At 35.6% G+C, this 13,051-nt stretch overlaps 1 protein-coding gene across 1 annotated transcript; it reads right to left on the bottom strand.

The window, feature by feature from the left end:
• Positions 1-2,747: 2,747 nt before the first annotated feature.
• LOC149776430 (cobalamin binding intrinsic factor-like) lies at positions 2,748-11,166 on the bottom strand. The gene is made up of 4 exons (XM_089942387.1): positions 11,018-11,166; positions 6,446-6,661; positions 6,104-6,228; positions 2,748-3,032 (listed from the first exon to the last, which is right to left on the bottom strand). Exons 1-4 carry the CDS (start codon positions 11,089-11,091, stop codon positions 2,908-2,910), a joined length of 540 nt encoding a protein of 179 aa, XP_089798513.1. The 5' UTR covers positions 11,092-11,166; the 3' UTR covers positions 2,748-2,907.
• Between the last annotated feature and the right edge of the window lie 1,885 nt (positions 11,167-13,051).

Here is a 13,051-nt window from a genome sequence, read left to right as displayed (position 1 = left end):
TTTAAAAATTTTGATAACCGACGGAAACGAAGGGCTTAGAGTCACACTTTCTAACCAAGATAAAGAAATCATGTGCTTATAGACTCACTTCTGTTTTTTTTTTCTAACTGACTAACATATCATAGGCAATGGAATGTTATTTCTTTTCGAGAGTATGGGGCAGCCCTGAAATGTTTTTTTATTATTATTATTATTTTTTTTTTGAACTTGAAGCTATGTCGATCGTTTAGGTTATAAGATGGCGGCCTCTTCTGATGACAGGCTTTCTCGCAGGATAAGGTCTGCTTCTTCGGAAAGAGAAGAAGAACTCTTTGACCATAGAACCGGGGGTAGTCTCCAGTCTGCCCATCCATTGTCGACTCATCGTCCTACGAAGATGTGCTCAAGATTAGCCAAGTTGAACAAAGCCTATGTCAATTTGCATAGGGTCAGACACAGTCTGATACCGAAGCCAGAGGAGATAGAGAATGTGAGAATGTTAAAAGTCACTGAAGACCTGAAAGAAGAGCTCTTCAAGAAGGAAATCAAGAAGGAGAAAGAAGAATGGACAGAGAAGTACAGACTTCGGAAACAGCAGAGAGAGAGCAGCAACAGCAGCAGCAGCATGAACCTGACAGAGGCTTTGTCGACTGTCGTATCGATACCAAAGAGTTCTTCGCCTTCTTCTCTTTCGATCGTCACACAAGTTGATATTGTAAGTAGTTACTAATTTTATCCATTTTAGTCTAAACCATTGTAACTTAATTTTCGGGGATATGTTTATTTTCCTTTAAATTCTGGGACAATTTCGTCATTTTAGCGTTACTTTTAGTCACATCCATTTTGTCGCTGAACATTTCCTTGATTATAGCTATTTATAGCATCATTACAATTATGCAAATTTTTGGACACCCCAGCAAGATTTCAGGTCTTGGTAATGCTTTATATATAAATCTCACGCTTGTACTAGTGTATGTATGTTTCTGTCTCTGTTGTGTTTGACCCTCTACCATCATTGTCCCTAGACAATCCCACCATGTTCAATTCCCCTTGACGCTATACAGACCCACCATGTTCAATTTCCATATGTTAAATTCCCCTGGTCCCTAGACAGACCCACACTCTATTCCCATGTTCAATTCCCCTTGTCCCTAGAGTGACCCAGCAATTTTTCCCATGTTCAATTTCCCTTGACGCTATACAGTCCCACCCTGTTTAAATTCCCTTGACGCTATACAGTCCCACCCTGTTTAAATTCCCTTGACGCTATACAGTCCCACCCTGTTTAAATTCCTTTGACGCTATACAGTCCCATATTCCCATGTTCAATTCCCCTTGTCGCTCAACAGTCCCAAAATCTATTTCCCATGTTAAATTCCCTTGAGGCTAAACAGTCTCACGATTTTTCTCCATGTTAAATTTCCATTGAGGCTAATCCGTCCCGGGGGGTGGGGGGTGGGTCTGTAATGCTAATTCCCATTGAGGCTAATTCATTCCCCTTCACTACTCAAACATTTCTTTATATGCATTTCAAATCATGTGATGTTGAGATTACATGAATGACACAATGTGTGGTCTTCTTGTGTACACAGTTATTACCCACGTTCCCTCCTTTTACTTAGTGGTCTATCTTCTGACGAGGTAACTGCAGGTATCAAATTTTTTACCTCGTCAGAATTCATGGCAGTATTTCTTCTTAGTTTATGTGGTATCCGTGACTTTAATCATATTGCTGCTGTAACAAACAATGCTATCAGTTTGCATCACCACTTTACAAGGTAACACAATTACACTATAACCACAATCAACAGAGTTCAGTCTAACTTTAAGTCTGAAATAATTTGATGAAATCTTATGGTGATGATGTTTTCATCAGTCATACCAAGCTAATTTTCCTACATTTTAACAGTGTCGTCCACAGTAGAAACAGATTGTCTAATAGTTGTCATGTTTTGAACTAAAATGTATATTACACAACATCTGATACTTTGATTTAAACTCTTATATACCATTTGTTGTGTCGGAAAAAAAGTCAATACTAAAGTCGATTTTTCTATCTCCTGCACATTTCTTTCTGTTAAAGGCCAATAAAATATTTCACATCCAGCTGTTGCCGTCCTTAATGATCAATTAAGATGATTTTGCAAATATTACAAACCATTCTCTGCGCTGTATCTGTTCATTCACTCATCGTCGTCGTCAACCTTAACATGTTTTGTTCACAATTTTGAACAGGTTGTACGTGTAAAAGTTGTTTTATTTTTAACAGTTTTGTTTTTTGAAAAAATCTTTTATGTAATTGCTCTATTTTTATGATAACTGGAGCGTTCAACTGAGTTATAGGAATAAAACAATGTCTATTGTATTTGGTTTCAAAATTACCTTTTCTGTACTACTCCCCTTATTTTCGAATTTTATTCGATTCAACTCGGTTGCGGCGACCGCATAAAAGTGTGGTTTAAAAAAAAAAATCGAAATGAGGATTGGAAGAATTGGATGAACCAGCTTAATATAGATTTGTTTAACCTGAAAGCTGTCTATCACTAGAATCCCAACATCAAATCATGTCCCTCATCTGTTCAGTCAAAACCGTGCGAAATACAAACGTCTGACACAATAAAGTACCTTAACTATGGCTGAAAATAGTGTCATTTGCACATTGTTGGGGTTGTATTGTCTGTCTCGAGAAGTATTCGTAATTGTCATTATTTAATTAGACAATAATGTTTAATGTTCATGGAAAAATCAAATACAAAGTGAAGAATATCTATTTCCAAAATGTATTTTGATATTCATATAAATCCAGCATTGAAGGAACAAAGACAGCAGCATGCAAGCTATGATGCTGCAATTAAACTAGTTTTGAAAAAGAATGGACAGTTGGTAAACATTTTGAATCAGACATTGAAATCAGTGATAGACTGCAGATCACCCAATGAGAGGTGATTGGTGTGTCGAAGATGGGATGGGCCCAAATGCAAGATCCTTGTTGAAAACTTGTGTAAAATTTAATATGATGGCGTCCCCATCCTTAGGATAGAGAGAAGTCACACCTAAAATATAAAATAAAAATAATCTCAGCAATGCAATGTTTCTTTATGACAGTCATCCTCTTTGAGATAAGGAATAAAAAGAAAACACGTACCGCCTTAATGTACGTTGTTTTCATGAGTGTTTTTGCCACGAGAAAATGTCTCAGACAAATCGGTTGGAACGTACAAATAAAAACAGTACAAGTATTCATTTCTATCTTAGTTAAACTTGCATCTGAGATATAAATGATGGACGGATGGATGGATAGATTGATAGATAAATAGATCAACAGTAAACCATCCTATTAGCAATATGATATCATGGTAGTAACGTAATCGCATACAAAAGATTTTACGTCATACCGTTGTTGTATGCTGCATTCAAAACATTTTATTACATACCCGTTTATTGTTATCTGCTTATTTTTTCTTAATTAACTTTTCTTTGCTAGAATCGTGAAGTATTTTCCCGTACTGCACTGCTTCATATTGCACTACGCGTGTCTAAAGCGTCTAAAGCTATTCAAGTCTATTATCATGAGCAACCCCACCCCTCCTCAAATTTCACCTTTATAAATGGGTGGGCCGTAAAATGTAATGGTTGACCACTACATGTTTGCTCCCTCCGCCCAGGAAAAAATTATGCGGGCGCCCTTGTCTGTTATGAACTAGTTTTGACTGTCAGCAAGCAATGCACTCTCATGTCGCAGATGCCCGAGCTTTACATTTAATAAATTTGTCTATGTATGAACTAAACAAGCTGTTTGGTTCATTTGAAAGTAGTCATAATAAACTTACGAGAGTACCGTAAGTAGCAAATAAGATTTTATGGGCATTACACGGTATCTACCGCTGAGTAATTAGAGTTACTTCAGTTTTGGACAGAATGTTTCACAAAGAGTTATCATATGAAGCTGGTGTGGAAACTGACACCAAACAAAAGAGAGAGAGAGAGAGAGAGAGAGAGAGAGAGCGTACTTTGCAACATTAGAAAAATCCACACAAAATAAGAAAGACTCAGGTAGCTATATCAAGATAATCATATACTTAAGGAACAGTAACTACGGTTACAGCATTTGAATTTTAAATGAGTTTGCCAATTGTCAGAAAGTGCTGGATTCTGGGGGCAACCTCTTTAAACAAAAAGGTTTAAGAAGTCGAAGCACAAACATTGCTGAAACGTCCACCCGTTGATCTGGGTCAAGATACAACAATGATGGCACAGAGAAGAGAAATTCCACGATATAAATCGTCTAAAATTCCAAACTTACCCAAAATCCATCTCAGCTTCAGAGGTTTTTAAAATTATTTTTAAGGAGCAATTTTAAAGGATGGAACTTTCAATTTTTCTATGATTATTACTGAGGAATCGAATTTGTTTAGTAAATCTGGTGATAAAAATGACAAACATTTGCAACATAAAGGTAGCTGTATCGCGGAAAGCAGCTGCTCTGTTGACTGTGATGCAAATTTATAAGAATTACATCTTGTTACAATATTGCTAAAACTCATCACTAGGCTGCATGCAGGGGAGTGTATGTTGTTTATTTTTTAAATTCTGGCGACTGCTCAAGCAGAAAATAAAGAGAATAAAACAGCGCCATATTGTTGAGAATTTTCTTGTCAAAAATATCCAAATAAATATTAAAATTCTAGCCCAGAAAAAGACCCATATTTTCGTTTTCTTAAAAATATATGCTTAAATTATCACCTTTTGGTTTAACAAGTACAGTGTGTGTATTTAGTGAGCATGTGTCAGAAAAAGCATCACTTACTGATCCAAAACATATGTTCCATTTGAGAAGTATGGGGGAAAAAAATCTACCTGCCTATGACAGCATTTTAAATCCATTCATATGTCCCATACACTATTTAAAAAAATTAAAAGCTAAAGAGTAAATTGGCATATCTGGATTGCAGACAGACCGATGACGCAACTGCGCAATATATATATATATATCTATTCATAGGCCCGGTTATGTACAAGCGGATATTTCTGAGAGTTAAATAATATATTTCATATAACACCAAATAATCAATTCATTTTTAAGCATACATAAAAATTAAAAGAATGTATGAATAAATAGGTGATATGTAATAAATATAAAATCACATATGTGCTTTGTTCCGAGTCGGGGAAAAGAACTCGTTTGATACCGCGTAGGAACAAACGTCTCGGCTTGACAGCCTGGACATATTCCTACGCCCAATCAAAATCGTTCTTTCCGCCCACTTGAAACAAATCACACATTTTGTTTTGTCTATACATCTCTTTTAATGTTCATGATAAATGAATAACATAAGCTGTATTATGTACAGAAAAGATTTGACAAATTCACATAATGTCAATTTTATGTCCGAAATCGCTTAAACCTGTCCTAAACTGGAACTTCAAAATCATTGGCCTGTAACAAGTAAAGTATCTATCTCCATAATGGTTATTCAGTGAACTCATTTACAGAACAGTGATGTCATTCTTACTGTGGCTAATTTACTGTTTCCCTCCACGTTACACACATACCACTCACACACACACACGCGCGCGCGCGCACGTACGCACATGAGTGATGGGTTGGGTACTTAATGGGTAAAATGAAGAACATTTTATAGTTGCTCAAAGATGGAAGTTGATAGTTTTCTGAGGTATCACGATTACCGGAACTGTAACACGGTTGTCATCAACAGTCCCGAAGATATGTTCTCATAGACAATGATTGATGCTAATAGAAGTTACGGCTATCAAGAGAAGGAATATTTGTGAAATAAAATACATGGTTAGTTGCATTGTAACTATTCTAACCCCTCCATTGACTTAGTACTTCAGGAGCATCGTTTTCATACTTTTTTTCAGTATAGAAAATCAGTTTTTCCAAGAAGTCTTTTTAAACAGATCAAGGAAGTCTAGATAAACAAATTAAAAGTGGAGGAAATAAATTTTTGGTTGCATGCTTTAAAGTGTGTGTGTGTGTGTGTGTGTGTGTGTGTGATCCAGTAAAGTTATTCGTTAAACTGAAGACATATCATACAAAAGTGTAAGCAATTCAAACGAGAGAGAGAGAGAGAGAGAGAGAGAGAGAGATAGAGATGGTTACCTGTGCTCGCCGATTGATTATTAACAAGTAATGACCAGTAAGTGGAGGTAACATTATCATATTCTCCAGCCAGGCCCATCATGTCGTGGATAAAGTGGCCATACACCGTGTACTTGCATACAAACCTTCAAAAAAATATTAAACAATCATGCTTTTAATATAACTGAGACAATGATTACTCCTTCAGCATGATAGATTTTAGTCAAATATAAGCATATACTTAAACTTTTAAAATGAGTAGACATTCAAACTACAGTTATTATTATTATTATTATTATTCCTTGTGCATGTGTGCGTATGAGTGTGAGTACTAATTGATTTTGAATATATACTTTGGCTTACTCAAAGTTTCGGTTTCTATCTGCTGCTCTCTCCATAATACGAATGAATGGCTCCCCTCTGCCGAATTCCATCTTTATTTCGTGCTCGAACACTGGTGGCTGAATCCGATTCCTAAGGGTGTACGTAAGAGACATATTTTTTGGCCAGTAGCAGTCATTGCCTCTTCTATGACAAGCTTCCAATGGCAAAACTGTTGTTGGCGTTGTACTTGCAAACCTTGATACGAGATTAGGGATAGATCAGTATTTATCGGGAGAGAGAGAGGGATTTTTTAAGGTAGATACAATTGCTGTAGTCTGGTTCCCTGCTTCGTATGCTCCCTGCGTTGTCCTCCACTATGGAGGGGGGGGGGGCAGGGGCCAGATTGTATGTACAAATGTGATGCCGTAATCAGCGACCTAGTATAAAAATTCATAAAAATTCAAATACACAAGTGAGGTAAATAATTTCCTTTTTTTGATACCTATATTAAAACATAGCATAAGAATATTATCCACTTGACCAGAGAAGTCAATGTCAGTTCATAGGAGAAGAAATTTATGCATCCCAACCTCAAATTTATACCTGCATTTTTCATAATCGAAGGTCATTTTTGACACAATGTGATGCTCACAGTGCAAACACAAGCCCATTTCCTAGATGACAGTTCTGCAAAACAGTGTGTACTAAACAAGCTGATGTAATTGAAAATGGTTGTCATCCGAGCCGTTTTTGAGATATTCTACTTGCCCCAAACCCACGTGTTTTTATTGCTATGGGAGGCTAGCTCTTCTTCCTAGCCAACTTTTTGTTAGTGACACAGTGTTCAAGCTTAACCACCAAATCGGTCATGAATTATTAAGACGAAAAGTGAAGTGTGTTACTTTCGTCTTAACCTTTTCCTATATATTAGGTTGTCGTACATCACTTCATATCAATTACAACGAATTTATCAAGGAATCGATTGGAGAAGGAATCTCTGATATGACGCTGTGTAAAATATGCAATATTAACAAAATATAATTGCGTGCACCCTTTTCATTCATCTTCGTCCACTAGTAAAAATATTTGTAAAAATAATTATATGACCGAATCAGTGGTTAAGCTTGAACACAAAACAACGACTACTACAGCTAAAATGAAAGTATTAGTAAAGTTTACATTGTGTCACTAATAAAAAGAATATTAAAGGAATAACTGTGCCGCGGTTAGGTTGACTAAATCTCTCCATATGAGGCCATTCGTTTTGATGACGTGACACAATGACGTCGGCATTCACATGACTTCGTATAACGGAGGGCAACGCAGGGAGCATACTAAGCAGTTACCATTGCCGTTAGAATTCGGATAGCCTTGGATTTCACCATTGACCACAAGATAAGATCAGAACAACCACTGCTATGGTATAGAAGTCATCGCTAAATACAAGCATACGATACAATACGAAGATATAGATAATTATAATGGGCTATGTTCAGTAAGTACGATAGAACAAATAAAGATAATGGTCCAAATGTTGAATATATTTGGGAATTTTTGTTCTAAACATACCTTTCTGTCAAATGTGAAATCCAAGAAAATCCGAATGTTAACGGCATCTTGCTTCCTCCAATATGTCATAAATTGCATAAATTGCACGAAGTGCGTTGAGCTGTTTAGAAACTTGAAGAATTCTTGATGACAGCTGGCATAAGCTGTACATTAGGAGACAAAAATAGGGCGAACTAGCTGGGTAGGAAATGCATAGGGGTGCGCACTCGTGTAACATATAACAGTATACAAGGTATGGTCATTAATATTGCAACATTTACTATTCCATACATTCCTACGTCATATTTGGATATCGGGTCTAACCAGTAACAAGGCAGGGTAAATCAAGTTAAAGTCGCGTGACAAAGTAGTAGCGCGCAGTTTCATTCACGTCCTGTATAGATGCTCAAACAATCATTGGAATAGAAGAGCAACATACATTTCTGGTAGCTACATTTTATTTTCAGCTTGTCATCATGTCAGTTTCATCTCGGCTATAAATTCCCACAATATAAATTGTAAATTCGTTCGTATTCACTGACAACATGTTCTGCTCATTACTGTTCAGAAAGTTTGCATATTTTTGTTTTCCCTCAAACTTAAGGGTTACAGATAACATAAGCTAAACTGGGTACACCAGTGTGGTAAGTGTTTGAACGCATATAGTCTGTCTATGCACATGCCTTTGAAAATCTTTCACTATAATCAGAAGATAAGAAAAATCAGCTTGACACTGTTTACAAGGTCAAGGTTGCGATTCATACGTTGCGGGTTAGTCCCTTATCATTTAAATTGAGAATGCTCTATAAAAGGAAAAGTAAAACAGTGTACTTTTCCTTATTTGCAAATCAATAAATTCATTACTGAAGAAAAAGAGAAAACTTTAATGTCTGGATTTATTGTTGCGAACTTGGCAAAGGGTGACTATTCAGCAGAACAAAACACGAGACTGACTTTGGAAACGGCGTCACTGATTTTTTCTTATAATGGATTCGCAATTATTTGTTGTGGATTATTTTTCAAATACCGTTCTTAAAGTTATGTTACAATATCGGACGGATGATTAGCATTCCTAACATGAGTTGTTTTTCTGCACACGGTGTTGCAGATAAAATAGATTCTAGCCAGACTTGAACAGCCTTTACAGTAGCTCCAAAAAAATGTACCAAGATCTGTATTGGCCATAACCAGCACTTTATGATTACGACTATAACACAATTCACACCAATGCCATTTCACTTTAACACAATTCACACCAATGCCATTTTACTATAACACAATTCACACCAATGCCATTTGACTGTAACACAATTCAAACCAATGTCATTTGACCTTAACACAATTCACACCAATGCCATTTGACTTTAACACAATTCACACCAATGCCATTTGACTATAACACAATTCACACCAATGCCATTTGAATATAACACAATTCACACCAATGCCATTTGACTATAACACAATTCACACCAATGCCATTTTACTTTAACACAATTCACACCAATGCCATTTGAATTTAACACAATTCACACCAATGCCATTTGAATATAACACAATTCACACCAATGACATTTGACTATAACACAATTCACACCAATGCCATATGAATATAACACAATTCACACCAATGCCATTTGAATATAACAATTCACACCAATGCCATTAGACAGGTGTACAGTGGGGTTACTGAGAGACAACTATTTCATGGAAATGACACTTCTTGAACCAAACACTTGAGTACTTATTACCAACTAGGAAATTATGAAATTCGTGTGTTAGTGTTAGGCGGTAAAACATATTACTCAAATATGCATATTGCATTTAATATAATAATTAATAATTATATTGGGGGCACCAGTTGGCCCTTACCGATCACTTCCGTCCCACCTCTGTCCTCGTGGGTTCGAGTCTCGGGCTCGGCTCATCGGGTATGTGGGAAAGCTTGCCAGTATCTTCCTTGAATCAGTGGTTTTTACTGGGCTTTTCGCAGGTTGTTCCTCCACCAGTTATACTGGCCGCCATGTTGCTTGTATGAATCTCTAAATGTACACTTGTACTAACATTCTACATCATATTAAAGACATTTTCTGGACTCAATGACATTTGCTACGAAGCATTATTCGATTCATGCTCACTGTTTCTTTTTGGAAGATAATAGTATGCCCCACTACTAAAATGTCGTTTGGTTGTTTCGATTTCTCAATCTTGTTTATCTCTCTGTACATTTCAACTTCATTGGAGGAATGTAACTTAAGTAATGCGCTGTCTTTGTTTGAACTGGAACTTTTCAGTCAAAATTTGGAATAATTCTTTTTTGGAACTGGGAATAGGGGTCATATCCGACCTCCAAAATTACCTATGAAAATATCTGATCTACCACAATTTTTTTATTACACATTAGTTCAGATATAACTATGGACAGAGAGTAAACAATAACCTTTTTTTAAAATTAAAGAATTTAGCAGGCGAGAGAGAGAGAGATATATGATTGTCACACTCTCTACGCACACCATCCAGTTATTTGGCCAGTCTAATTGCGTGATAACGTTTAAAGTTCAGATTGTTGCAAGTCTAAAGTATGACGAAGGATATGTACACACATCTTCTCATAAAACGACATGCCTACTCTAATTTGAACCAAAACCGCAGCCGAAAACATATTTTTGTCTGGCCTCACATGGCCTATGGTTCAACTAGTTTAACCCCTCTATTGATTTAATACTTTAGTAGCATCATTTTCATGGTTTGTTTCATCAGAAATTCAGTTTTTTGCAGAGATGTCTTTTGAAACAAATCAAGATATGTTAGATTTTTTTAAAAATATAGGAAAGAGACTTTATTGCATTTGCCAAAGTGCGCATGCGTGTTTGTCTATGTTTGTGCTCCAGTAAAGCTATCCGTTAAACTGAAACCATTTCATACGAAAAGTGAAAGCATTTCATAACTGGCTAATATTAGAAATGGCTTACAAGAAGAACATAAAGTAGTAATTTTGAATTTAATAATGATCAGATGTTTCGATTATCCTTTTTCTAAACAATAAAAAAATAAAAGACACACCTGTCGTTGTCCACACAACTGGATAGATAGAAACAAGCCAAAAAGATAAACCATACTGATTCTTGAATTGCCATATCTCCTTTTGCCGTGCGTTGTCCTCTGCTATGCACTCTACCTTCTGTGATCGGTCACATGATTTCCATTTGTGATAAGAGTGAGTCCAAGAGATGTTAGAAGCTACATTCTACGTTTAAGTACGCTCTTAAATCGTGTAAGGAGGAGGAAGTAAAACACAGAGCAGACTCGTTAGCACAAAAATTTGAAAATGTCAACCAACGTGAATTCTGGAAGCAAGTTAAACAAAATACTACGATATCTTCCAATAAACTAGAAATCTGTATTATGGGAACCATGGTCAGAATAATATATACAACATGTGGAAAAATCATTTTGAAGACTTACTCCATAGTGTTAAAAATGAATCGAGTAAGAAGCTTGTGCTCTCAGCATTGAATACCCCTTCTACTTGTATTAAGGTAATCACATTATCTGATATCCAAAGTGCAATAACAATACAAAAAAGTGGTAAATGTCTAGGGTCATATTTTTTATTTGATTGTATGTTTGTGCATAACTTTGTATCAGATAATTTCACAAAAGTTACAATTATACCGCCACTAAAAAGTAAAATTGGAAACCTGGAGGACAATAATAACTACAGTCCTATAGCTCTTACGACTATTATTTCAAAAATATTTGAATGCATCATACTGCAAAGATGTGAAGTCACAATCCCTGATAATCAGTTTGGTTTCAAAAAGTAGTATTCAACATATTTATGTCTATATGCCTTTTAGGAAACTCTCAGCTATTACGTAGAACATGGCAGCCCAGTGTTTGCATGCCTTTTAGACGCTAGTAAGGCATTTGATAGGGTCAGTCATTGGACACTCTTTAAAAAGTTGATTGATATTAAAATACCTGTCTACATAGTTCATATTTTAGTTAACTGGTATAGAAAACAGTTGTATTATGTGCGATTAGTAAGTGTAATATCCAACGCTTTCCATGTAACCAGTGGGGTGAGGCAGGAATATTCTTTCCCCTTTGTTATTTAATATATATAGACGAGTTAAATCGTAAGTTGGGTCAGTGTTACGTGGGCTTACGTCTGCAACCAAATGTATTGTTTTTAACAATTTTAGTTTTGCTGATGATATGTCATTGATAAGTCTATCACCGGTTTAAGGAAATTATTAAAAATATGCGCACAATGCGCATTTGAGAATGATATCATATATAATACAAAAAAATCAGTGTGCATGATCTTTCAGCCAAATTCTTTCAAATTACCATCTCCTCCTCATGTACATGTTAACGGCAGTGCTCTTACGTACGTCAACAGGTATACGTATTTGGGTCATATTTTGAAATCCAATCGGTTGGATAATGAAGATATGATGAGACATTACCGGCGTTTGTGTACTCGAACAAACTTGCTTCTACGTAAATTTAAGAATTGTTAATTGAATATCAAAATTAGTTTATTCAAATCGTATTGCTACACTATGTATTGTGCTCCTCTGTGGGCAAACTTTAGTGAATGTATGAAAAGAAAACTAGTTATTGGTTATAATAATAGTCTTCGTTTTCTATTAGGTCTACCTAGATGGAACAGTGCCTCCAACATGTTTGTAAATTATAATGTATTCAGTTTTGATGAGGTAATGAGAAAATATGTGTTCTCAATGATGACAAGATTATCTAATAGTAAGAACTGTATATTGAAATCTCTTTGGAACTAAGACATTCATATAAATTCTTATATTATTAGCAGATGTAACAAATTATTCTTTAAATATGCCACTTAATTTCATTTGTAACAATGCAGGGCGCAGTTAATTGCGTAGATGTATCTGTATACTTGCACAAATATTATATATATTTTTTATGTTTACAATGGTTTTACTTTACATAGATATTTTAATTTAAATGTATGGACTATGTAGTCTGAAATAAAAAATTCTTATCTTGTCTTATCTTATCTAGGCAATTTGATTAAAATCAGATCTCCAATGTCCTACGTGAAGATTT

The sequence above is a fragment of the Sinohyriopsis cumingii genome, chromosome 18 (assembly GCF_028554795.1).
Source record: "Sinohyriopsis cumingii isolate HCF-2022 chromosome 18, ASM2855479v2, whole genome shotgun sequence".
NCBI classification, from domain to species: Eukaryota; Metazoa; Mollusca; class Bivalvia; order Unionida; family Unionidae; genus Sinohyriopsis; species Sinohyriopsis cumingii.
This window is presented reverse-complemented; position numbering and strand designations above follow the sequence as displayed.

Bases quoted from the DNA above. Each gene is read 5' to 3' on its own strand.
- LOC149776430 (XM_089942387.1), bottom strand. From the start codon at position 11,091: ATGGCAATTCAAGAATCAGTATGGTTTATCTTTTTGGCTTGTTTCTAT. The intron at 6,229-6,445 runs GTAAGCCAAAGT...ATTTTTTTGAAG, and splicing joins GATAGAAACCGAAACTTTGA to GTTTGTATGCAAGTACACGG. The intron at 3,033-6,103 runs GTAACCATCTCT...TTTATATTTTAG, and splicing joins TAATCAATCGGCGAGCACAG to GTGTGACTTCTCTCTATCCT.